The 27,727-nt window shown below is 41.9% G+C and overlaps 1 protein-coding gene across 1 annotated transcript; it reads left to right on the top strand.

Moving 5' to 3' along the window:
* Positions 1-7,781: 7,781 nt before the first annotated feature.
* Positions 7,782-26,737, top strand: CPB2 (carboxypeptidase B2). The gene is made up of 11 exons (XM_009489326.2): positions 7,782-7,852; positions 11,876-11,951; positions 14,782-14,906; positions 14,998-15,106; positions 15,613-15,714; positions 16,271-16,375; positions 18,975-19,091; positions 20,066-20,156; positions 23,671-23,873; positions 26,341-26,425; positions 26,553-26,737. The coding sequence occupies exons 1-11, from the start codon at positions 7,782-7,784 to the stop codon at positions 26,735-26,737; spliced, it is 1,269 nt and encodes a 422-aa protein (XP_009487601.1).
* Positions 26,738-27,727: the final 990 nt, after the last annotated feature.

Below are 27,727 nucleotides of genomic sequence, written 5' to 3'. Positions count from 1 at the left end.
AAAACCATACTGTTCTCCTGTTGGTTCCTTTGCTCTTCAGGAAGTAACACACAGCTCTGAAGTAAAATTACTATTTTTAAAGTGTTGTTTTTCATTGCATCTTATTTACTTTTTATGCCCTGATCACTTTTTAAAGGCAATAGTATCTTACAGAAAACCTAACTTGCTCCCAGGATGCAAGGTACTATTGCTGTTACAGATCCATGATAAATTGTCCAAAGCTGAGAAGGGCCAGAATTCCCACAGGCCATGTGCTCACAGGTAATGATATGTCTGAAATCTGTGAAAAGGGCAGAAAGCTACATAACCGATCATGCATATAAGCACTGAACTCCCTCAGGGCAGGCACTCATTTAGTGCACATGCTAAGGATCTAAAGGAATACAGCAACGAGTATCTGTGAACACACAAAGCATGGAGAGAAACCCCACACATTTGCCCAGGAAATCTCCTAGCAGGTGATTGACATGCACGGTGCTGCTTTGATTCATGCAGGCAGAAAAGCAATGTCCCATTGCCAGGCACCTCTGGCAGCCTATGAAGTTGTCCTGGCTCTTCACTGCAGTTAAGTAAACTGAACACCTCGCAGCATGTGTTGGTTTGTCACTAAGGTGGGGAAATGTCTTCTGACCAGCCTCTTGGTAAGATGTCCTCCCTTGATTTTGCAGCCCTGTAGCAGAACACCCTGCACGTCTGCGAGGTGGCGGATAAGCCTTAGGGGCATCACCTCTCCATGCCTTCTCCTCAAGACCTGCGTCTGCTTGAGCACTAGTGAAACAGTCCTGTGGCTGAGTAACATGCCAGTGAAAGGCTTGATCAGCCACATCAGTGAAAAGTCGAAAATAGAGATCTCTGAGGATGGATGCAGGCCCTCACTACCAGCCCTACCTCCACTGCTTGCTGCACTGTCAAATTACATTTCACATCAGGGAAAAGTGGCTGCAGTGCCCCATAATGCTTCAGTCACAATCCTTCTCAGACCGTCGTGGGGCGATGCTGCCCACATGGCGATCAGACCTTGCAGAACAGTCAAATGCCTCTAGAAACATCTCAAATTCACTGCCGGAGCCAAATTCTAGGAATATAGGTTCTGCTAACTGTAGAGGTTGTGAACGGTGCTAATGGGTCCTGTACTGTCAGAAACCTCCTTGGCTTGCCAAGCTTTACAGCATGTGGGAACAACCTGCTAATACAGATTCAGCCTCTGCTGACCTGGTGGCATCCATTTGGGAACACCCAGAGGCTTTTTGCTTAGTAGAGGAACAAATTCTCACGAGGTCGTTTCACTCTGCACTTCTCATACAAGCTCTGGGCAGGGGGACACCCAGCACTGTGACAGAAATCCCTCTCTAGCCTACAGTGGTCTCCTAAAGGTTTGGAAATGACACCCCAAACAGGAATCACGGGTCTCTCAGAGCATGGTCCTTGGATGCAGATTGCAGAAGCTTTCAGCACAGATGCCCTCAGCTGCCAGAGCAGTCGCACCATGCTGGGCTGGAGCAGCCATACAACGGTGTCACTGCTTTGCTGGGTGTCTGCAACTGCAACAGAGTGCACTGTAGGAAAGCTCACCTCTCCTCTTCCCCATCCCTGGATGGACAGAAGAAAAGCCAAGTGCCTATTTGGATGCATTTGCACAGTAGCTGTTCTGCTGGGACAGTGATGAGTCTCTCTGCAGTGTGGATCTGCTTGTGCAGACTGATGGTCAGCACGGGCTGAGAGTAAGATGTGCCTCTCCAAGGTGGGGACCACACCAGCTGAGAGGGGTGAACGAAAGGGGGCAGGAGCTTTGCTCCACAGAGTTTCTCTTCACCAGCATCCTCAAACAGGTCCCAGCATCCTCCAAACAGGTCCCAGGTCCAAAAGCCCAAAGGAAGGGTCTGTTCTTCTAACCTCTGCCAGACACCAGGCAAGCAATGGGAGCAAGTGCAAGCAGCGCAGAGAAGAGCAGCAAATACTGTTGACGCACTCAGAGACAGGCAGAACGCATCACTGCTCCAGGGCTAATTGCGTTCCTGATATGTACATACATACCTACAGACCTAGAGAGGGGGCCAGGTGTGCATCCACGCGCTTGCACTTAGCTGAAGTGTGCTTTCCATACGTGGTACTTGGAGCACCTTCCTCAAGTGCTGAGAAGCTCTGCCTGGAGCGCTCCTGTGGCTCCTTTTGATATCTTTTGTTTAACAAAGTTAAACTTGCTTTGCAAGTGCTCCTTGTTAAGATACTGGCAAATAAATCAATATCTACTGGCAATAAGAAAACATGAGTCACTAGGACAACATGTTGTTTGGGTGGGAGTTGATAATAGACCTTCAGGAAACCGAACTCACGAGGGAAGTGTTTAACCAGTACAGACACCTCCTCACCTCCCCAAAACAGCACGTACACCACAGCATCTTTCTCTCTGCTGACCCTGGAAAGCCAAACAGCAAGGAGAGTAGAATAAAAAAATTAAGAAAGTAGGTTGGCATAAGTGAGTACTCAAAAACGCAAAGTGAACATGTATTTTGAGCCTCTGCTCATACCTATCAGCCGTAATTGAAACATAGCGCCTGGACACCACTCACACAGGGATGAGAGGTCTGTTTCCTACCAGGTTAACCCATCATTTTTCTAGCAAAGGTAGCATCTGATTTTTGTATTTTGGAATGACGTGAGGGAGAAAGGCCAGTACCACAGAAATTTAGACATAGTCCAGATTTTCCCCTCCTGGTGGTTTCATGGGCTGCAAAATTGTTTCCAGAATGAAATGACAGAGGTTGGTGACATTGGCCATGTATGTAAATGATCACAGTGTCCTACGGAGATTAATTGGTTCATGAATAAAGATGAGGCGCTGAGGTGTGCAGGGAGAAATCATTTATCAATTATATGCCTTGGAAAACTGAAAGATGATGCGGCCTTAACGGCTGAATGGGTTTGAAAGGGAGACTTGTAAATTGAGTTCTAATTCTGTTCTGCCGCATTCATAATAAAGAGCTGTTAAACTAATTGCATCCTTGTGTGGTTCATGAGCAACGGCACTCAGCTGCATCATGCAGCAAGCAACAGAGATCAGAGTTTAGTTAGATTTTAGTCGTCCTTTGCCTCATGTAGGAAGGATGCTAACCAGTTACCTTTGGCCTCATTAGTAGTGATAACGCACAAAAAAAAGGGCAAGAGCCTGTAAATATTTTTCAGGAGATTAATTTTGCATTTGAATCCGAATTTAAAGAATCAAGAGGACAGCACAGACTCACTTGGCTTTTGTGTTCTGCTTCAGTCACATGGATCCATTGGAGTGATTACCCATCCCTGGAGGGACTCATTGCTGATTAACTGGAAACAAGAGTATTCTGGAGGATCAAAACAATAGCAGAACATGCTGATCCCAAACAGGGGAAAGGATCTGAGGGATGTGGCTGCTGATAACAGCTGACCTCCCCTCCTGCTGCTCCTTCTGTGTGCTTGTTAACAGGTTTACTGTTACTGACAGACAGTACCAGCCGAGGTTGGTACATGCTCTGGTACGTGCTGAAATACACACTCACATCTGAGAATCTCGACGCAGAATGAGGCTTGCTATTTAAAATCTTGCTGCTGGATACTGTGCAAGCCCTGGCATCAAAGAGGACAGCCACACTTAGGTCCTGGCTGAGCTCAGAGGAAATCTTGTGGCAGTTGGTTGCTGAAAGCCAAGGATGCCAGGAATGGAAGTCACTGGAGATTACTCAGCAGCACTGCTGCAACTGCTGGAGGCCATCTGGCTGCAAGACTTCAAGCAGTTCCTCCTTTGACATGTTCTGTCTGACCACTTTCTGGGGTCTGGCTCTCCTTCACCAGCAAGAGCAGCTGCAGGAGCCCAGCATCATGGCCGGGCACAGCCGAGCATCTCAAACTACGCTGGTGCAGAGGGTGCTTGAGCAATGATACCCTGACTTAGCTGGGACGTGGGTGCCTGGCCTCTTCTGCTGCCACCTTTTTGAGCACATCTTAAACCACCACACAAAGATGTGCCAGAGCCTGGTCTGGGTCAGGCACAACACCTATGCAACATCAGGAGGACATGGGTGTTACTACACGTCAGTGTGGAGAGGGAGGGGAGGGACAGCAGGTTCAGCCAAAATAGTGGAAATATCTCTTTAGAATTGCCTTTAAAGTGTGATTATACTTCAAAAAGCAATATAGTAATGGCACCAGGGGGTTTTATATACTGCCTGTCCTAATTCCCATATGCATAGTTTTCAACAAAGAAATCAAGAGACTACTTTGTTAATTATCTGCTCTGAAAACTAGGACCTGATCATTCCTTTTTAAATAAAAGCCTGTGTATGTCCCAAAGCTACTCTAAAAGTTAACAGAAACCAACACTGATCAAACTGTACCCCAAGAAGGGGCGGGGGGCGCTTCTGGTCACATCTGCTACGGTAACACTTGGAGGCACCAGTTCAGCATAGCCCATGGTCTACCCAGTGTAGAAGTAATAATTAATCCAGGTGCAGCAAAACCTTTGAACTCAGCCAGAATTTTCAACCAAGCAGCTCTTCATCAGGGAATGATGATTCATCAGAAACCAAAAGGGCTGCTGGAAAGGCTTGGTTTTGACGAATTTCCCAATGAGAGAAAAATATTTTTGTTTGAGAAAGGAAGCTTTCAAGTGGCTGAAATTTCCCCTTGCAACAGCTCCTAAATTCAATCTTATTTCCTCCAGGTCTTAAAAAAAATGCATAGTAATCCTAGTTAATTTTCAGTAAAATTAAGAAAAAGCTTTTAAAGTGAGTAAAAATCAAACAGTTGAAATTATCAAAATGAAATATTTTGATTAACCCAGTTGTTTTTATAGTTGCCCTTTACAGTGTTTTTTAAGACCACGTTTTTCTTCCCAGCTTATCTAGGAAATACTTCCCAGGTTCTCAGAAATTCTTGATTAAGAAACAATTTACCGTTGCAGGTGGAGCAAGTATATCTTAATTTATGACTTCTGTAGCCCAGAACACAGCAAATTGCGTCTGACCATAACAAGGACCTGAAGTGTCCAAGCTGAGGGAGGGAGGTAAGCCAGAATCCGTAGGATTCACTGGCACAAACACAGCCTCCTACCTCTGAGCGAGTCATCCCAGCTCTGGTGGCCATGAATAGGACCAGGTGTTTCATTACGCTCTGAGATGTCTACAGGAGGTCACAGATGAATTGGTCCCAACAAGTGCCCATTTCTCTGCGGTGCCCATGCAAGCGGCACGAGATGGCTCGCTCAGGTACAGTGGTCTGCACTGGGAAGGGCTAACGTTAGAGGAGATGATTCTCTCTTCCTAAGCGGATGAGACAAGCAGATCGGGGGAATGTCAACATAAGTCAAAGGACAAATGATGACCCCTAACAGCTGGGTGGAAGCAGGGAAGTTAATGCTTAAGTTTGGTGTCTAAATACATTCCCATCGGCTTCTATTATGTCAGTAGTTTTTTTTACTGATGTTCTGCCTGGGCAGGGCTAGAGCGCTCCTCAGCAGCTCACAAGGCTTTGGGGGTAATCACTGTATAGCTGGTTGCTCATTAGAGCAAACCACAGCAGTGCAGTATAAATAGAACATATCAGGAAAGGAAATCTGACCCGCTCGGAGACTGAACTGTCACAGAAATTGTCTTTGTGTATGAAATATGTGTTACACAGTACGAATATCTTGGCGATGGGAGGCTGCATGCTTTTAAAAATCAGTCCACTTTGTGGAGGTGCTTACTGACCAGGAACCTCATTTTAGGCACCCAGATCCGAATAGCTTGGCTGCTGCTGGTGAGGTGGCAGTGCTGGGATGGAGCTAGGGGCTGTAGTGGGTGCGGAGCTGCCATTTAGTCACCCAAGGACAGTGACCAGTGGCACTGGTTTTGAACATTGTGCATGACCTTGTTGCTGAGACAGGCTGTGTAAGTGGAGCAGGATGTAGTCTGTGTTGTTTGGATACTAATGTAAGGAAAAAAAGCAGAAAGATGATTTATCCAAATAAGCAATGTCCAGCACATGCTTGAAAGGCAATGGGTTTGTGTCCTACCTCAAGTCATGAGACCTCTAAGGCTTTCAGACAAGCAAGAGGCATGGGGATATACATCTCTGCCTCCTGGTCAGTCACATCTTCCATTCTATTTTTTGTTTATTTTTTGATCTTTCCTCCTCCATTTATTGTGTTTTAACCTGTGTGACGCCTTAACCACCACAAGACTCTGGTTTGCCCTTCCCTCAGAATTTTCTCTAGTGCCTTTAGTTTCCTCAGACACCCATTTTTTCCTTTTTTTTTTTTTTTTGCGTGAAATATTTCCAGTGCATACCAGAAACCAAAAAGCAGGTAGGAAAACAGCAGCTTTCGAACAGCACGTGAACTATCTCTTTGCAGATGAGCCAGAGAACCCATAGGAAAAGCAATCAACATACAAAAATGTCTCACACCTACCATTTGTCCAAAACTTTCTTCTCAGGTAGATAGCAGAAAGTGTTGCCTTTTCCCACTTAATTAACACTTTAAGACATAGAGAAATATGATCCTTTTCTTTCTTTTGTTACCAGCACTGCCACTCTGTCAGCTTTTCAATCTCCTCTGCTACACCTATCTCAGTAGATCCAAATTTTCTTTAAATTTGTATCTGTGCATCAGGCATTTCCAGATGAAAGTGTGCCTGGATGACCAAGTTTTGACTCCTGTATTTTATCCTCTGTTGGCAGCTTCCTTTTGCCTCCATGAGGGAAGGGCATCTGAACCATCAGTTTAAAAATCAACCCCTGTGGCAGAGCGCTGCCCGCTGCCCACTGCCCTTGCCGGGAATGGCCTCTGTACCTTACCAGAACTTCCTATTTGTTTGAACATCTAGAAAAGATAAAATAGGAACTACAAAATCTAGGTAAGGTGTCAGTGGTTTAGCTCCCCATGAGCACAGGACATATATGGAGATCATCTATTCTGGACATGTCAAATTCATTCAGCTTTTCAGCATGTCCTGCCTGGACAACTGTGGATAGAAATACGGGAGGCAAATCTTGGGGCATGCAAAAATTAATAATAATGAGATGAAGAGTCACTGGTACTTTTTTTGAAAAGCTAAGCCAGTGTGACATGTGGCAAATATATGCATGTCAGAATGTCACAGAAAAGAGGGCATGGAGCAACACAAGCAACCTGAAATCCTTGGATGGGTCGGGTGTTAACCAAAGAGGTAGAGGCCAGCTGTGGAAGATGGAGACCCATTCGATGTGCTCCATTCCGAACTAGAGGAATGGCTCTCAACAGCATGAGTATCATGTCCCACTTGCTCCGTGTTTCCTCTGCTAGCAAATGCCAGCAAAAGAAACTTTCCTGCTCAGGATTTTTCCATTTGGACTTAATAACCTCACTCCCACTCCCTTCACCCAGCTTCCCGCTTGGCTGTGATATGCTATAGGAGTGTTGAATGCAAAGCATGCTGCTGGACCTCCGTAAATATTAGAGAATCACAAAAACATTGCGCTTGGTGTTCTTTCTTATGTCTGTGATTTGTAGCCTCAATGAAATGACACAAAGGCTGAGATGAAAAAGTGACTTGTCAATATGAAAATGTCCAAAATGTACCTTATCCTTTTGTGGACGGGCGACATCAATACATGCAGGACCTCTCCAGGGAGCTGTGTCATATTGACTTAGCCACCAGGAGCTTGGGGTTGAGGTGAGAGAGAGTATTAAATTTTAACCACTCTTTAAATAACATTTTTGAAATCAATAATGTGGGTCCTGAACCCTTGGCTTTCCAACTACATTTGGTTTCATTGTGGATGCTGTGAAGATGAAGTTTTACCTGCTCTTTTTTACCCTATTTATCTGGATTCAAGAGACACATGTCTTCACTCTTCCAAGGTAAATATCTGATGGTGCTACTGGGCTTTTAGTGTGTGATGAGTGGGACATCGAAAGTATTGAAGCAAAATAACTCCAAGTTGCATAAGAAAACATGTGGCAAAGGCTGACATTTATTTATTGCTCTTGTAATTGGATATGTGGTTCAATTTAACATATAGATGGTGGAGGAAATGAAATTATTCTAAGTCTTCTTTGCATCCATAAATCCTACATTTTTAATCATATTAAAACTATTCTTTTTGGTCTAAGTGCAAATCAATTCTGTTCATTCAGTGCTTTTGAATGCCAATAAAGGGCATTCTGAAACTTAATGGGAAAAAATAATTTGCTTCATTTGCCTTAAAACAAGACCTTAAATGAATTACTTCTTGAGGTAGAGAGAGAAACCATTTCAGAAAGTGTAACAATCTGTTTTCATTCTGAAGCAGCTTTTATGATTGTTTTTCCAGTCATAAATCATTTTTGAATAACCATTTGGTATTTGTACAATGTTTCAGAAGCAGCTGTATTGTTACCTATCGATAAACTTCAGAAATGCCCTGAAACCAAATCCTTTGTTAAAACATGAGAACATATGTCAGAGATGAAGACAGCCAAAGTGCTTTTATTTTCTACATGTACAGCTGGTTTAAAAACCTGAAATGTTTTAATAGGTAGAACTAAAAGGATAAGCCCCTCATGTGGTGACATTGAGCAAGATGAACAACCTATAGGAATCACGATTAAACACAGTCTGCTCCCAGGACTGAAATACCTACACAAATAATAGTGAATTATGTCTCATAGTCCTTCTGCGACTCTGCACCACAAGCAGACCTGTGACAGGTGAACACCTCTTGACTTCATGCCTTAAAAAGAGGATCTTTCTCCTCCATTTGTGTTGCAATCATATTTTGTTGTGGATTGCTACAGAGGTGTGAGGGTTACAGTAGGGGTACAGTTAAACACATTTTCAGGTGAATTCAGTGGAGCAATGTTGCTCTGTGCTACTTGAAGGTTCATTTATTTCATGTTCAAACAAAACACTGAATATCTGGCCCTTACAGAAGAATATGGCATTTCCCACTCGAAAGCATGAATCTAACCCTCCCAGCCCCAGTTATGAAAATGGCTAAAATAATGAGATTTTAAAGGTGATATATTAGATCTGACTTTTTACTTTTATTTGAGTACTACTGTTGGAGGGTTTAATGGTCATTTATTAAAGCTACCCCTTGCAAGGTTATAGTGTGATTACTGCATCTGGACTTCTAAGAAAAATACCAACATTGTGAGATTTGTGAAAGAGCTGCTAACACTGGAAAGATACCTAGCCCACTTGTAGGGAAAGGGCAAGGCTGGAGGCTGTTTGAGAGCCAGCAAGGTGGGAGAAAAGAGAGCCCACAGGCAGACATCTGTGCTCCAGGCAGATGAACAGCTTACATGGTCCAGGAGAACAGGAGAAGATGCTGGCAGCACTCCTCTAGCGACACTACCTGCTAGAGCCAGGGTAAGACATTCAGCTGGAGACAAGTAGGGAGGCCTCTCTTCTGGAGTTGTTAGTCAGAAAGGATATGCAATGTTTAAATGAAGCCAGGCTATGAGGACGGAGAGACATATCCATACTGATGCCTTGTTTTTTGTGGGCCTGTGTGATATGTGATGCTGACGGCCTTCCTAGTGACTGAGAAATGCGATGGAGAGGAGGGATGAAGAGACTGAGATGCCTGCAGAGAGCCGGTACTGATTTATACCTGTCCATGAGATGGTGGCCAGGGCCCCTGGATGGAATTCGCCTGACTATATGGGATTTCTACACAGTTCTGCAGAGGAACAAGTCCCTTTCACCTTCCTGTACAGCTAGTGGAGAAAAATGTGTGTGTTTAGGTTATAAATCATTCCAGTTTAGCACACACATCTAAATCAGCTCAGGTTAACCAGACCCTGAAAGTGCCTGTTTCTTTATTAAGAGAGTGATTAGCTCAGATGAAGATATCAAAACCACCTAAAATGAACTGTAATGCATCCCACTCACTGTCATAGTTACAGATAAGACCTAAGCACTGTGGTGTGGGATGGCAGCTAGACTTCTGTTTACCCAGAATTAAAAGGGAGAGGAAAAAGAGATGGGGAACAGTGATAGAGTCCAGTGGGACCCTAGCAGAAAGTTGGAAGAGGGGAATGAGAGGGAGCCTCTTAAGGACAAACTCAAAGAGCAACGCAGGAAGCAGGGCATGAGGACAGAAAGTGAAAGAAAAGAAGTGTGTTCAAGATGAACATGTCCAGCCATTGCAGGGCAGCAGGCAGAGCAAGGAAAGGGTGGAGGGTTGTTTCTGAGATTGGTATAAAGGCAATAATTACAGCTTTTGTCTGGGTGTTTTCTAACAGGAGTGGGGCAGAAGACAGATGAAAGAGGGTATAATGCTAAATCGAAGCAGAGGAACTGAGAAGCCCAATGACTACAATTATAGCTGTTAATGCTCCCCATGCTAAACATGACTACAAGAGCAAGGACAGAACTTGGATCAACTTGTTCAGTGTATTCAGGTCCTACCAACAAGAGCTATAGAACTGCTGCTAGCTACCACCTGTCCAGTACTTACCACACTCAGCTGAAAAATTTGTGCCACAAATGGTGGGGTACAAGTACATACCAGCTTCCTTGTTATGGTGCTCTCAGGCTGTGGGAATCATAGGACAAAACCAGATGCGGCAGCCCTTTTCTGGTCTCCCCTGTGAAAAGACTTCCCCAGATACGAGAAGACAAATTCACTTTTAAAGGAGCCCCAAACACATGCTTTGGAGTGCACTTGCCTAAAGAAATAGGTAAACTGCCAACCCTGCCTATCCCTGATTGCTTTTCAATGCTCTGTCAAATGATGGCGGAGGCAAAAATAGGGCTGGCATGTTGTTGGTTCTGCATGAGAAACAACAGTGATTTCTCGGAGCCTGGCTAAAAGTAGAAAAGATGAATCACCTGGTTTCCAGATGCTGTCAGGTCTCTGCTTGAAATCAGTCACAACAATGAGTTGTGACAATCATGTTAGGCAGCTTGAAAACACTGTTTTTGAGAGCCCTGCCTGTTTTCTTTTCAGGACAGTCTTTGCAGACAGGGCTGGCAGGGACTTCCATAGTGCCTGGTTTATGCACTACCACCAACTCCACATGATTAGAGGGCCAAGAACCACCCCAGCCCAGAAAATGGAAATAGGGGTCTGACATTCCCCTGCATCTCCTCCTTCTACACACACAAATTATTTTAATTATCTATCCAATGCAATTTTGAACTACATGGCTTGCAGCGCACTGAAGATCAGGGCTGGATTTACAATGCAAAGTGCACTTTTTTCTTTCCAGAAAGTGAATTTCACTTCTGTCACTGATGGTGGGGTCAGGCGTGGAGTAGCTGGGAAGCGCCATCTCATGTACAGTATGTCTGGACCATGGGTCTCAAGTAGAAGGGGACTATAAGTTACCAGGCAAAGAGGGGGAGGACAGTGGTATAGACCAACTGAAACCACACCTGGCAGAGGGACAGAAATGAGGAGATCAGAAAAACTGGACTGGAGTAGGAATGATGATAGTAGTAGCCTCTGCACATCTACAAAACATCATGTTTGGCTTTTACCAAACTGGGAGGGCTTTTGCCAGAGTGGGAGGGCTCATGTCTCTGCTGAACAGTGACTGAGATGGAGAAACTCGGGGGAGAACAGAAGAGCTGTCTTCCTGGTCTAGGCTAGTTTTCCACTGGTGCTGCTGCACTCTGGATTAGCTGGAGCTGGTTGCTGTTGTGCTGGTGCCAGCTCCCAGGAGCGATCTCAGATTTGGCTACCAAAGCCCTGCACCACCTCTTTCATGGTTTTTACTGACTGGCAGAAGCAGAGGCTGGAACAGGGCTCAGCATCTTCACTATTGAATCTCATTTGAGTTCGTGGCAGCCCAGCCAAGGAAGATGAGAAAGGCCAAGCCTGCTTCTCTACTTCTGCATGGCCTAGAGTAGTTCCAAGTACCTGTGCTTTACCTAATACCCTTGTTTTTCAGGGACGAAGTTTTGTCGGCTCGCCCACGAACAGACAAACAGGTTGAAGCCCTTCAGGATTTACTGAACACCACTGAGGTAAACAGATCCCTCTGTCTCTCTGGTCTCTAGGCCAAATTCTTCCCCAAAGTGCACTAATACTGTTTCCCTGCCCTGGAGAAAGATTTAGCCCACTTTCTTTCATTTGTCCTAATACAGCAACTCAGAAAATGCTTGGTTTTCATTGCTCCACTACCTTCTGATTTACATGAGGACATCCCTCCTTCATAATGTTATAATAGTGCATTATATCAGAGCTCAGATTTCTGCAGTTGATTTTGTGTATTAAGACACTGTGAAATTGGCAAAGCACCAACACACAGTAAGTAGAAATACATTTGCTAGGGAACCTCAGCACTTTAGACCAATGCAATCTTGACCTATATGACTTGCACAGCTTTGAAGATCAGGACTGGGGTTTTGTTGTATTTTTCTTAAATCAGCATTTAGAAGATAAAAATCTCTTAAGCAATACTTTTATTTTTATTACTTCTATCTTTCATTGAAAAATAGAGTATTTAATTAAAATGAGGCATCTCTTCCTCTTCAAAAGCAAGTATTTGCCCAATCACATCCTCCCAGTTTGAAGCCAACACTCTGCAAAAAAGGTGTAACCACTGCCTTGACCAAGATAATTTACAGGATGATTGAGGGTGTGTCTCGGATGACTGAGATCTTTTAATGGTGCCTATGTCCAATCTTCCTCTGTCTTTCTTGGCTCCTATTCATTTTGTGTCCAGCCCAAAATTCTACTAGTCTACTGTCCCTACTACCATCTTCTGATCCTTCCCCTTAGTTCTCACAAACCTTGATAACCTTCCTTGCCCTCTTCCACCTCCACAAGTCAACTCACATATCCATCTCCATTGCTGTACCAAAATAAATCTCCCTCCTCCATCTTTTCCTCACCACTGTCATTCTTCACTTTCTTGTACACAGGAGCCTCAACAAGTCATGAAGAACAACTGCAATACATTCAGTGCAGAGAGAGCACGTGGTGGTTTCTACCAAGTCACTTATGCGGATATGCAAACTGAACATTTTTCAAGGGTTATAAACTGGCCATATTTTCCCATGGATATTAATTGTGCAAGTTATAAGAAAAGGTAAAGGGAATGGGAGAAAGAAAGGCAAAAGGAAAGGGAAAGGGAAAGGGAAAGGGAAAGGGAAAGGGAAAGGGAAAGGGAAAGGGAAAGGGAAAGGGAAAGGGAAAGGGAAAGGGAAAGGGAAAGGGAAAGGCAAAGGGAAAGGCAAAGGGAAAGGCAAAGGGAAAGGCAAAGGGAAATGGAAAGGGAAAAGGAAAAGGAAAGGGAAGACACAAACAGTAGCTTCCAACAAATTTTAAAGGTTACAATCTAGCAAAGAGGAAGCAATTGAAAATTAGCATCTTACAAGAAGAATTATCAGGCTAATTATAGGTGCTACTCCTGCAAAAGTTGGAAAGCAAAAACCTAAAACAAAGGAAATGCTTTCTTCTTACAGCACACACAGTGCATGTAGCATCCATCAAAAGACCCAGACAGGGTCCCAGGCAGGAACATCTACAGCAGAGTCTTTTGTAGCTGCCCCTGGGGCAGTATTGACCACTGCTGATGAGAGGTAGAGAGACCAATAATCGTATGCATTATCAAAGTTTCCCATTTACCCCCATTCATTGCTCCTCTGCCACCTCAGCTGCATCAATCCAGAGTTCCTTAGTTTTCTTTACTCTCAATTCAAAAAATGCCTACACCAAAGAGAAACTAAATCTGAAGTGGTGCATATCAGTGCAGACAGCAAGCTAGCAAGGGCAACAGGGAAATCAGTGCTGGGGAGCTAAGCATCCAGCTTGCTTCTTGGATGGGTTTTCCAAACAATGCCGAGCCATGCGATGCTGTCGCTACCCTGCCAATAATGTTGGAGATGGCTCAACCATTTGTATAGCACATTGCAGTAATATATCCAGAGGCCAAATGTTTTACCATTTATTGTTCCAAAGTCTTGATTAAAAACATGGATGAGTTTTCTGTATGATTTTGCAGACACGTTCTCTCTGAGAAATGAGTGAGGTAAACAGTTGACAGTTGATACATGCTTGGAAACATGGTGCCCTAAGTTGAATATAATATTCCTGGTGCAACTGCACCAGAAAGGAAAAAAATAAACCCTATTGTCTGGCGACTCTATGCTGTATGTCTTCAAAAATGCATCCAGGAATTATGTTGACCTTTTTCACATTGTAAATTCATGCCTAATTTCCTGCCTAGGGTCACCACTCGATCTTTTGGTATTACTGGTTCTAAAATGTCAGTCTTTTATTGAATATGTTGGCTTCTGATTTTATTATTGTAAAAGATTTAATTTTACCAAGAAGAATCTCATTTTCTTATTTTCCTCCCATTTCTAATCTCTGTATTGCTGCTTCAACTTGACTTATATTCAAACCCCTTCTGGCATTTATTTCCTCCCTGATCAAAGTCATCAGCGAATACAATAACTACAAAGACTGGTCTGATCTTCATTAATTCTCCAAATACCCTCAGGGAAAATAACTCTCAGCAGACTTGAAAACATGTAACATAATAACCAGCTAAACATATCTATTATACTAGAAATACTATCTCAGAAAAGGTTATGTTCCTGTCTTCGTTCTTGATTTATGAATTTATGTGCAGAAGTCATTATAAACATTTCTTAAATACACACATTTCATTTCCAGGAGTAGCAGAATGCTATAACACAACACAGGGAACATTAAACTGCTTGTTACAAGTGTTCTCTTAAATTGAAAACATATGCTTTGATTGTTTTCAAAATACTTATTAAATGTTAGTAAGAATATTTTTTCTTTCCTTAGAAAAAAAATAAAATGTTTTTTGAAACTTTGCAGGTCATTCTCTGGCAACCCGTTGTGGTTGAAAACATCAAGAAGGACAGAGAAGTCCATTTCTATGTCAGGGCATCCAGCATAAATAGCATAAAAGCTCAGCTAGGGCAACAGAGCATCCAACACAAGTATGTATTTTTTATTTGTTGTCATTAATGTTTCTGTAAAGTTGTTTGTCACTTATTTAACAGGAGGTCGTGATCTTTCTTTGTTATTCAGAGTCTTGATGGAAGATGTTCAAGGACTCATTGAAAAACAGACTATCAATGACACAGTCAACCCACGCAGATCTTCATCATATTATGAAAACTACCATTCGATGAAAGAAGTAAGATATTTTTGTTGTAATCCTCTGTAGATTCAAGGGGTGAAATTTGTCTCATGGTTGAGAATGGAGACAGGGAAAGAAATCATCAACAGGTAAATAATTACCACAGTATTGCTCAACCACTGAAAGTTTTATTTACTGTAATGCCTTCATAGAGAAAGAACAAAGCACCAGACAAAATCTCTCATACATGTATTGCCTCAAACTGCCATTCAAATGCAGTCAATACAGAAGCAAAATGAAATCGCAAAACAACATATAAATATTTAAAACATGAAATTAATAATAATTTAACCAAATAGAACTAAAGAGGAATTTCAGGGCTATACTTGGACTGTGCTGTGACTGTATCTTACTGTTTGTTTTAAGAGAAATTTGAGTCGGGCAAGTGGTAAGTGGGCTGAATTGCTAGTTTTTCTTTCCCATCAGCTAAAGAGGCAGGATTTTCAGAGGAAGATGAAGGAAAACAATAGAGAGAAATCTATTTACGAACTTCATCCTTGCAGATATATCGTTGGATGGAAGAAGTAGTGATAGTCCATTCTGACCTCCTCCAGAAAATACATATTGGATCATCATATGAAAAAAGACCACTTTATGTTCTGAAGGTACAGCTGTGACTTACTGCAAAAACTTTCCAAGCACTAATGTAAGCAAGTGATGGGGTTTGGCCAGAACACTTTCTTAAATCTATACTTATGCATATTTTTGTGGTTTTTAGAAGTTTCCTAAATTCTTCTAGTAAGAAGAATTGCATTACCTTTGCAAAGGCATTTGACCACATTAGGTTCCTTGTTGGGTCACAAAGTTATCACACCTAGGCCATCATCCAAAGGCATGAAAGACTGGCATGGTGGATACCCTCCTCTGTTAACTATGAAGCCAATCTAGTTTGTTGCCCTGCATAGCTGGTGATCTACTCACTTGACCTCAGGTCTTGCTGTAGTCTTGGTGTCTATGTTAGAAACTTGCTGCAAGCAGTCTCAATATGCCTCTCTGACCGTATGCGAACACAACTGACAGCAGTATCCTGGCCCAGGGTCAGTCTAAGCTCTCCCTACAAGACAGGTGCTGCTTCTTCCATCCTGGTTACCCTTTCCACTTCCACTTTCATGTGGTACACTTTACAACAGTGACATTTTAATACAATTTCTCTTTTGCCAGCTTTCTAAAAGCCCGGGGAAATCCAAAAGTGCCATATGGATTGACTGTGGTATCCACGCGAGAGAATGGATTTCTCCTGCTTTTTGCCTGTGGTTCATAGGCCATGTGAGTAGATAATCACATCTGATTACTGTTTTCAAAGCAAAGCAAAAAATCTTGATGCCATTTACCTTCTCTGTCCAATTGTGCTCTAAGGTCAACAAAATCTTAATCCATTTACTTCCACAAGACCAACACATGAGATTTGTGTCCAAGCTGCATACGTAGCAGTGAGTGTGTGTGCATGTATGTGTGTGTCAGCAGATGGAGGGGTGTGTGTGTGAGAGACACAGAAAGTCATATGGATTGAATGCAAAAGAGCTCAGATACATTCTCAAGTGTGAAAGTAATTTCAAATTATGTGCAGCAAATTCAACAGAGACATTTAGAATTATGAACAGTCAGGGATGGAGAGGGCATGCCAGGAGAAAAGCAAGTATTTGGTAATCTACTAGGGCTATGTCTATATTGCCACATGGATCCAAGGAATGATCTTGGCTCTGGGTCATGCAGCACATGCTGGCTCATGCCCATATTTCTCCAGGTGGCACTGCCTGGAGAAGATCAGAAGACACCCAGAGTGAGCTCAAGCTGTCCTACAGCCCTTGGCTCTTCCCTATGTGACCTCCTAGAGCAGCAGGTACCCCACACTTGCCTGCTCCAGGCACAGCACAGCTCCACACCAGCATGCACACCAGTGATCTCTACTTAGCATTTGCTGTGATGGTCACCTGCTGCTGTGTCTGCTGCTACTGCCCTTCTGCCTCCTGCCTCTGCATTTTCTATTCATGCTCCTGCTTTTTTCTGGATCTGCCTCATTCAGAGAATGAGGCCACACAAGCCACCTTCCTCTGAAGGTACCATCCCTGCTAGAGACACCCTCATTTCAGACCTCCAGAACATGCCCAACAACTGCCAGCCACACGCAAAGTACCAGTTCATGGAAACTAGTAAATCACTATGGGATGAGACTGTAGTATGGGCTTAGCCTGACCAGCTTTGATGCGCAGCTGCAGACCAGTGGCCACATCTGATCTTTAATATCTTTAATATCTAGACTGCTCAGGATAGTGAACAAAGGTACGCCAAAAAGATACAACGTCTATGGTTTGCACCTGGATCTTAACATATGTTGCATTAGTCTTTTTGAATTTAAGGCATCTCTGCTCAACTCATTATGCTGAGCTGCTGGCCCAATTCCTAGTATGGACCAGGAAAAGGCTCCTAAGGACTTTCTGGCCCAGACAAGGTTGCTCAGCTTGCTCAGTTCATGTCCTGAGACTTTTGCTACTTTTTCACAAAAGCAAAGTTCACAGTAAAAATAAGCTAGATGAGATTGAGACTTCACAATCACCAGTACTGTAAGCCAGAGAAACAACATAGATGAGTCCTGAAAACATGAATTACGGTTTGGCTGTGATGGAACTAAATAATAATGATGATGATGATGATGATAATAATAATAACAATAACAATAATAAATGTGTTTATTTCTGTCCTCGGTCATAACTATAAAACCTCAATGACTATAACATTTGAAAGGAGATTGCAGGAGTTAGGGACAGATACAGCTGAATGTACCTTGTGACCCACTGATACTTTGAGCCTTCAAGGTTCCCTTGGAGGGGAATGCATTTGCCCTTTTTATGCTGCTCCAAATAATTACCATCTGTGTTGTCACTTTGCCAGTGACATGTCCCTGCAGCATTTTTCAGAAGTAACAAGCTGAACATTTAGGTTCTCCATCCCCTTGATCTAATTTACGTGTTTTAAATTCAAATTTTATTTGTATATCACTTCATCAAGTAACATTTTAAAATCTGACATTAATACACATCTGCACACAGACATGGAAACCACTAGCTCTCCCTACAAATCCTAGGCATTCTTTATAATGGGTCCACTCTTTATCATTTAATTTTGTTGTTAAGATTGTAGAAAGATTGACATTTCTCATTTAGTCAGAGAAAGTCCATTGCCTAAGGAAAACTAGGAAGGATTTAAAATGAAAGAAGGTAGTTTAAGCAAGGCATAAAGGAAAAAAAGATATGATTAAGGACTTAGTCTATTCTAATAGTAACAAAACCACTTATCTAGGTTAAAATTTATCCCTGTGTTGTGGACCAACAACCAGGTTAGGTATCACTAAGGCTTTCAAAATAAGCTGTGAGGCAAATTTACCAATGTAGATCTTACTGGCTCTTGGCATACGATTGCACTGAACTCACAATGCAACCAGAAGAAATAATGTTATGTACAGCAGTCATCTGAAATGTTACTTGTTATTTTGAGGCTTGCTTTATTTTACGCTACTTTTGTGAGATTTTGGGTGAGAGGGAGGGTTCCTATAATTTATACAAGCAGCAAAAGCTCAAACCTTCCTATTAATAGGCTTCAATTCTATCTCATGACTACCCATTAACGTTAAAGAACTGCGGTGTATCTGATTGACTGTATCAGTTCAATTCCTACCCTCTCCCTGGCACTTCTAACCAAAGAGCTACTTTGCTATTTAGCAATTTCTGTGATGTGATGTGCCTCTATCAGAAGGTAGCCGGTCTGATAATTGCACAATTATTTTACAAATACCATCAGGTGCCTTTCTAGGAAGGTGAGAAAACCACTATTATGAATGCTTTTAATAAGTTTCCCCTGTGTTTTACAGGCCATCCATGTGCGTGAGCGAGATCAGACCATGACAATGCTTCTGGAGCACTTTGATTTCTACGTCATGCCTGTGATGAATGTGGATGGCTATGAGTACACGTGGAGCCATCCCTCTGTACGTAGAGCTTTTCTGACAGGCTGTGCAACGTACTGATGTGCTGTTTATAGGAACTGTCAGTGTGCACGCTTAGGGCATCGTTTCTATCCTGGAACTGCATGCCCCATACTCTTAATCTGTGCTTGGAATTTCTGCATCTCTGCCCTATTTTAAATCACTACAAATACTGCAACTAATTGGCATTTGACCCACAGTATCTTTGTGTCTTCCAAGCTGCTGGAAATGCATTTGGAAATGACAGAATCTCATCCTGGGATTTTAATATTTCCAGATGTCAGGGAATGCCTGTGTCAGCCTTCAGCAGCAAGGTTACAAATACTGGCACAATCCAGCACAAGCCAAATAGCATGCTGCATCACATAGGGCACAGCCACACTCCTTCCTCCTGCAAGGTAGCCCCGTTCACTGAGTACTTTTTGTTTCAGATAAATGAAGGTACAACAGGTATCTTTTATCTAGGATTTTATTTATTGGTTAGAAATTCCAAGCCGTTGAGATGGTTCTTTGATTTTTAGATCCTTCACTCAAGTTAAAAAAAAAATCTCCTCCACTCTTTTACTCATTCAGTCTTCAACCCAGCTTGGCCTACATTTGGATAACAACGTATATACACCTCAACAGCTGCACACCAAATTTCCAACTTTCCACATGCTGTCAGCAATGCCTACAGAAAAGGTTGGACTTGAACTCCTAAACTCACATACCTGGCCAAACTGCATGTCTTCTCCCCTCCTTCCACAGTCCAAATCCATTGAAATCAGACCAGATGTGACCACTTCTTACCCTACCCGACATTTCCTTTTATCATCCAGCCTTGCTGGCAATCAGATTGTGGTTTTATAATCTTCCTTGGTCTTTTGCCTCTTCATTGGCACATAACCTGTAGAGGCAGAAGTGGGAAGACACATTTAACTAACCATTGCTTTTCTCAGCTCTTTCCCTGAACATGGCTTCTGTGTCTCTTTCCATAGCACCGGCTGTGGAGAAAAAGCCGCTCATCGCACGGTAACAGCAAGTGCATCGGTACTGACATGAACAGGAATTTTGATGCACGCTGGTGTGGTATGACATCATTTCCTTCCTACTGTGCCCCTGCCTCACTTTTAGCCTTTAAAATTCTTTAGTTTGAAAACATTTTTACTTACCATTTCACAAAGTTGATATAAAGACAAATGCAGCTGAATATCTGTTATGAACTGGGGAATACATCCCCAACTTGAGATGCTTTTTGTTGGGACTTAGGATTTTTCCTCCCCAGATGCCACACTGGGGGCTAACCTCTTCCCAGCACGATGACAAGAGGGGGACCAGGACCCTGGATCCTGCCTCTTGCATCACACCATGACACACCTGGTGCAGGCTCTTGGTGGGAAGAAGGAAAGAGGGAAGAGGTGGCCTTTGCCATGTCACCCAAGGCCTATTGCACCATCCAGTTGTGTAGATGCTCCACCATGTTGTATGAACTGATCACCTCAGTCATCCTTCAGTAATGCCTAGCTGACCAAGATTTTTTGGCTCTCAGTGTTTCTTGTTAAGGCTATATCACATTTACTTACCCGCAGCCACTTTAGTACTTGACAGGTTTTTAATAGTCTGCAGAATAGCTATCTTAAAATGTTACCCTATAGATCAGATCTGGCTTCACTCAGTACTGACACTAATGTCCTGTATGACTTTCAGTCATTTTAGCCTATTGCTAACCTGGGCATAAAGATGTTTATCTACCATCCATGGCTATTATATGGAGAAAAACATACATTTTTTCAGGCACAGAATTATGAAGATGGGGACCAAATACATAGATTTAAAAGTGATATTCAATATAAATATGTCATAAAAACAGAACTTGGAGAAGCCTGAAAGAATAACAGCAAAAAACTGTGTGATACAGATACTAGTTTCAGGGAAAGGTTATGTAATGTAGCGTATTCTACTTGTCAAGCACTTTTGGTGGTGAACAACTTCTGAAGCAGAGAATGATTCTACTTTACAAAGAGCAGAAGAATACAGGTAGATTAGGAAGTGCTTCCTCTCTAAGTAAGTTTTTGGACAAAACGTACACCTTCTTACAGGGCAAAACTGGAACATCTTACTTGAGTAACTAGGGAAGTATTCATACTGTTTTCAGCCATGCTACGCCCCTCCCTTAGAAATGGAAGAGAAATAGAAGAGAGAAGCCTCAGCACCCTGCAGGGTCACTGGAGAGAAAAAACTGTACAGATGAATCTAAGCACTGAAGTCAGGTTACAATAACTTAAACAGATTATTTTAAGGATCTCCCCAGGTTTCTACTTCTTTTAGTTACACAGTCAGTAAAATACTGAAAAACAAATCCCTGTTTTTCTTAGCATAAACATATTGTTTTTACTGATTCAGATACATTAGCAACTGATGGCAATTTCAACAGATTTGATCCAGAATATATTAACTGCAGAATCTCCATTATTGCTGTAGCTATGTGAAACACCAGGAGTTCAACAGGATCCTCAGAAGAACCAAGCTGGAGTTTTATCACTTTATAATACTGTTGTAATTATTATTAGCTGTGTCAATTGAATATAAGAACACAACTATGTTCATGGGAAATGACCCCCAAATTTCTGGGAACCTGCGATTTAATCTTTACTCACATACTTTTAAACAGGGAAGAGTTCTTGTCAGGGGTGTGAAATATTCAGACTTCCACTGGCTTCAGATTTGCTTGTGAATACACTTCATGCCACCTCAAAATTCTAGGGTTTAGATCTATACATTTAATTAGAAATGTACTGCTGTGTTTATCTGTACTTCCTCTTCAGCTGCTCAGATAACAACTTTATGAACTTCATGAACAAAGCCCTCACAGTTTTTATGAAAAGCAAAATATACCAAATGCACTGATACCTTATGCTTTTCTTTTAAACCAATAAAAAGCAAAATTACACCACTAGAAGCAATGCACTAACTTGGAATTTGCTCTGTGGAACTAAATTTGACTGGAACTCAGACTCAAATTTTTCTCCATACCTTCTGTATCATTTCCTCAGCTGGCTGTTCTCAGTATGATCAAGAATTTAGGAAAGCAGACAGAACATTCATCCAAGATTGCCAGCCAACAGATTCTTCATTGCCTTTTTCCTTGGGAAGTACTCACTTCTGTGCAAAACAGAACAGAGCAGTGTAAAATTTAACATTCTCATTTTGTCACTTTTGCATGATTTTGCATAGATGCCAGGAATTGTTTGTATTTTCATGTGTGTGAATTTTCATGGACTGTCTGTGAAATCCCCCTCTATTCAGAAACATTAAGGCTTGTACATATATCCCAGAACATAAAGGTACCACAGCCCTCTCTGCCCCAGTACCCTTGTTTCTGACCTCCCAGCCTGCATCTCCCAGATGCAGTGTTTCTGTTGCCACTTCTCCCCTACAGCCTGCTCTCTTCACTACATCATTTCTGCTTCTTCTGCTGTGTCATACAAGGGTGTAGGTCATCTGAGGATTTATTTTCAGCCATTGATATTATAAAGGGGCTTGCAGTATCTGTGGAACAGTTGAATGCATGAAAATACAGGTTTATTCTTAACATCGACAGCCAGGTATCACCACATCACCTAGTCTGTCTATCACAACTACATTTCACCCAAATACACCTGTAGGGAGCCTCGCAACTTTTAACTAACTAAAACACACATATCTCAAAATTTTTCAGTGTTTTTGGGGTCCAGATATGCTCCCAACTACTTTGTGGCATGCTATAGATCTTCCCTAGATATCACTGGCACCAGAAGATGTTTCCTTCTCTTCTGTATCATATGATAATAGCATGCGTTGCTTCTACAGGGCTGCTACTCTGCAGATGTAGCTGACATTACTGATTTCTGGAAGACGGACATCTGTTAAGGTGTCCCAATGCCCAGGGATGAAGAAAGTCTTGTGGGTGTTAAAGTATTCAGTGAGCTTTATTTCTGCATAACATTTAGGGATAAAATGTCCATTTAAACTACAGATAGTAGCAAAGGGGAAAACTTACAAAATTTAGTAAAATACGAAGAGCTGACATTTAACACTAAAGTTCCTGGCTGCTTACAGAAAGTTATTTGGTCTTATTCTGAAGACAGCCAAAATTGTGAATCCTAGTTGTCTTCTTGGTAACTTGTTTCAGTGCCTAGTTTCCCTCATTCTTAAAAGCCTTCATTTTGATTTTTATTTCTTCAACTTCCAATGGGCAGTTTGCTTTCCACCAAGATTAAATAATCACTTACAACTGCCTTTTTCCTGTAGCACTTCTAGATCTTAAGAAAGGATCTCATGATCTTGTCTTTGATAAATTTAAATGGAGCATGTTCATCCTTTCCTCTAAGACTTTTTATCCAGTCTTTGAATGATTTTTTTTTCTTCACTTTCTCCAATGTTCTTCAAGAGTATAGTAGGTGAGGAATCCTACTGAGTCCTACAAGCATGAGAGTTCTTTCGATAGCATGGCATAGTCCACGATTTCTTGTGTATGAGCATCATACTCGGCTTTTTCATTAGACAAACAGAAATCCAGAAGGAAAGATGTTAAGGAGTAACATTGTGCACTTTTTTTTTATAGGAAAAGGAGCATCTCCCTATGAATGTCAGGAGACATACTGTGGACCCTACCCAGAGTCTGAGCCTGAAGTGAAAGCAATGGCTCGCTTTGTCAGAGATCACAAAGACATTATTAAAGCCTACATAACCATGCACTCTTACTCCCAGTTGGTGTTGTTTCCATACTCTTACACTATGGACAAAAGCAAAGACCATGATGAGCTGGTAAGTCTTCCCATTTCCTGAAGTTTCACTTGTATCTCAGAACATCTTACCCTGCGTGGTTAGGCTTGTAATGAAGGAGTCACAGTGGTCTGAGGATCAAGAATTAGGAAATGAGATTTTTCCTGATGTTCTTAAGAACTTAAAGAAGTCTGGGCTGGTCTAGCCCTGTGTAAGTCAGCAAGATTCTTCTGAAGACCACGGAAAAATGAAAATATTTATTTCAGATTGATAACACATCGACAACCCTCGATATGTTGAAGCTCCTGCTAAAAGAGCAGAATCTCGGCTTTTTGGACACCTTGAAAACATATTTGTGCAAATTCCTGATAATGTTGTATGGCTTACACAAACTCTGAAATTACTTGGTTGTGTAAGTCTGAAAAATACCCTCCACATACCTAAGCAATGAGGTACTCTGGTGGACATTTGCTACTTTTATTAAGGTTTTCGCTAGGGATACTTATTTAAAATGGTCCTAATGGTAGCATGGAAAACATATCCTGCTTATGTAGAATTTTACATTTTTGAACCACCAAATCACACAGTAAAAACTCTCCTAGAAGACAGGCAGAGTTCAAAACAGAAAAAGTAGCCACTGCTTTTTCCCACTGACCATAAAACTCTGGGTTTGTCTGGATCTGGAAAGGATATCCAGGCTAAAATGGGATTTGCTAACACAGAATAACCAAGCCATAAGAGTAGGTGGACAGCTTAGTCATATTCTTCTTATGTAAAGACATCAAATTCCCTAGAGCAAGGAATTCCCTTTCCTGCACTTCCTAGACCACTTTTGGCGTTTCCTAAGCTCCAAGTGCTGAGGCCAAGAATTCTTTTATTTGCAGCAAGGACTCCTGCCTAGCAGTAAGAAAGGAGCAGAAATCACATAAAGGAGACCAGAAAGCAGATTTGCAGGCTTTGGGATTTGCCATATGGGAAGAAAGCACATGTCTGAGGTGGACTGGCCATTTCATATGCTATATGACATAAGGACAGACAGTAAGAGAGTTTATAAAGATACAGGATTGACATTTGCACACACTGCTGTCATTTTTACTGCTTTTCAACCTTATGCATCTCCCATGTCACAACATATTTTTAAAAAACACATTTTACAAAACATTTTATTTTAAAAAATAAATGTTGTCTAGATAAGAGGACTGTAAAAAGTGCACAATTAATGCATCTGAAGCATCCTACTTCATTAGACAAAACCCCAGACAGTCCAATACAGCATTGCCAGTGGTAACTAGTGCCAGTGTGTTCAGAAGAAGAAATGAAAAAATCCAGTAATGTAAATACAGAACAAAATAACTCCAAATAACATATATTCTTATGCTGTCTTGGTTACTGTTTAATTTCCAGAAACAAACTGTTTTATGTACTGCAATAAAAAACATACAGTTGCGCGTGAACAGTAATAATGCATTTGTGACTCCTTCCCTGTAAAGCAGAAAGAGATGCACTAATTCTGGCCATTTAAGTCTTCTTTATGGCTGTCCTGGTTTCGGCTGGGATAGAGTTAATTTTCTTCCTAGTAGCTGTAGTGCTGTGTTTTGGATTTAGTATGAGAAGAATGCTGATAACACACTGATGTTTCAGTTGTTGCTAAGTACTGCTTATGCTAGTCAAGGACTTTTCAGCTTCCCATGCTCTGCCAGGTGCACAAGGAACTGGGAGGGGGCACAGCCAGGACAGCTGACCCAAACGGGCCAAAGGGATATTCCATACCATATGACGTCATGCTCAGTATATAAGCTGGGGGGAGTTGGCCGGGGGGCAGCGATCACTACTTGGGAACTGGCTGGGCATCAGGCGGTGGGTGGTGAGCAATTGCATTGTGCATAACTTGCTTTGTGTGGTGGTGTTGTTGTTGTTGTTGTTGTTGTTGTTATTATTATTATTATTATTTTGTTATTATTATCATTACTATTTTGCTTTATTTCAATTATTAAACTGTTCCTATCTCAACCCAGGAGTTTTCTCACTCTTACTCCGATTCTCTCCCCCATCCCACTGGGGCACGGGGACTGAGTGAGTGGCTGCGTGGTGCTTAGCTGCTGGCCAGGGTTAAACCATGACAATGGCTTAAGAGTAGAATTCCCTCAATGGAAATCTTTTTCTGTTGCTTTTGTCAATACTACATAAATCAGCAGTGACTTAAATACTGTGGTGGAAAAGGAAAAATACGAGACAAGTGGGAACAAATAGTTTGACAACAGTTTGCTGCCTGAAGTGGTGGTAAGATCCCATCTATATTTTTTTATCTAGCTACAGCAGAAATGCAATCTGTAGCATGGGCATACGCTGAGAATTTTAACCACATTCTGTGGGTTTTTTAGAGCCTTTTATAAGAGTATTTTACTAATGCGAGATCCAGAGCACAGTGTAAGCAAATCCTAACTGCATACATAGAATGTTAACTATTATCATAAGGGTATAAAACTAGTAATGTTTTGTTTAATTGCAGGAAAGTCTGGCAAAGAAAGCAGCTGAAGCTATAATGAACACAACAAAGAAAACTTACAAACTTGGTGCTGGTGCACAAACAATTTGTAAGTATGACTTTACTACAACCAATAGACATGACAGCATATCCTTGCTAGCATCAGAAGACAGCTTTTGAACAGAAACTGAAGTTCTGATTTCAGGTAACTTATCTATTTTCCCTTCCTCACATAGATTTAGCTCCTGGAGGTTCAGACGACTGGGCTTACGATCTTGGCATTAAATATTCTTTTACCATTGAACTTCGGGACACAGGAACTTACGGATTTTTGCTTCCTCCTAAAGAAATTAGACCAACTTGCTTAGAAGCACTTTCTGCTGTCAAAGAGATAGCTCAACACGTTCGTGAAAATTTGTGATGTTGAATACAGTTTATTCTAGCATGACTGCACTTAGCTCAAATAATAATAAAAAAGCTTGCTGCTTTATTAAAATTATTTTTATATAGGCAAAAAAAAAAGAATGACTGCACTCCCTATACTTTATTTTAGAATACATCAGTTTTTTTCAACCATACTTATATACCTATACCTACAACAGTAGTTCAGTGCACTATATATATACAGTGTACACTGTAAGGGGAAAATAGAATCTTATGTCCTTCTAGAGGGTGGGAAGTCCAGGTGATGTAGCATCGAATGAGCCTCTGATTGACATGCAGCATGCTGGGCAGACCCCATCCATAGAACACATTCCCCCGTTTCGGTCATTTGAGCCATTACTGGACTTCCTTACAAGAAAGCAACTCTACTCATCGTTTCCACTGTCAGACAGCAAGGATGTTCACATGAGAACTTCTTGCTCTATGTTTAGATAAAGGCAAGGACACACAGGTGGCCAAATCACTGATACCAAGTGCGAGCTACCCACAGGCTCCTCCGCTACAATTTGCTGGCCAAGTTTATTATTTATTATTATACTATTGGCCTATGTGGCCAAAGGTTTGTGCAGCACAACATAGGCCTGAAGACTTTATACCAAGGCCTGTAGGGACGGGACAAGGGGCAACACTTTTAAACTGAAAAATGGTAGGTTTAGATTGGACATAAGGAAGAAATTGTTTACAATGAATCACAGAATCATAGAATGCTTTGGGTTGGAAGGGACCTTTAGAGGTCACCTAGCCCAACCCCCCTGCAGTGAGCAGGGACAGCTTTAACCAGATCAGGTTGCTCAGAGCCCCATCCAACCTGACCTTGAATGTTGCCAGGGATGGGGCCTCTACCACCTCTCTGGGCAACCTGTTCCAGTGCTTGACCAACCTCACTGTAAAAAATTTCTTATCTAAATCCACCCTCCTTTAGTTTAAATCCATTATTCCTTGTCCTGTCACAACAGGCCTTGCTAAA

This window comes from Pelecanus crispus, chromosome 1 (genome assembly GCF_030463565.1).
Source record: "Pelecanus crispus isolate bPelCri1 chromosome 1, bPelCri1.pri, whole genome shotgun sequence".
NCBI lineage: Eukaryota > Metazoa > Chordata > Aves > Pelecaniformes > Pelecanidae > Pelecanus > Pelecanus crispus.
Note: the sequence above shows the minus strand (reverse complement) of the source record. Positions and strands in the feature narration are given on the sequence as shown.

Excerpts from the sequence above, each read along its gene's own strand:
- CPB2 (XM_009489326.2), top strand. The coding sequence starts at position 7,782 with ATGAAGTTTTACCTGCTCTTTTTTACCCTATTTATCTGGATTCAAGAG. Across the intron at positions 7,853-11,875 it reads CATGTCTTCACTCTTCCAAG|GGACGAAGTTTTGTCGGCTC; the intron begins GTAAATATCTGA and ends CTTGTTTTTCAG. Across the intron at positions 11,952-14,781 it reads ATTTACTGAACACCACTGAG|GTCATTCTCTGGCAACCCGT; the intron begins GTAAACAGATCC and ends GAAACTTTGCAG.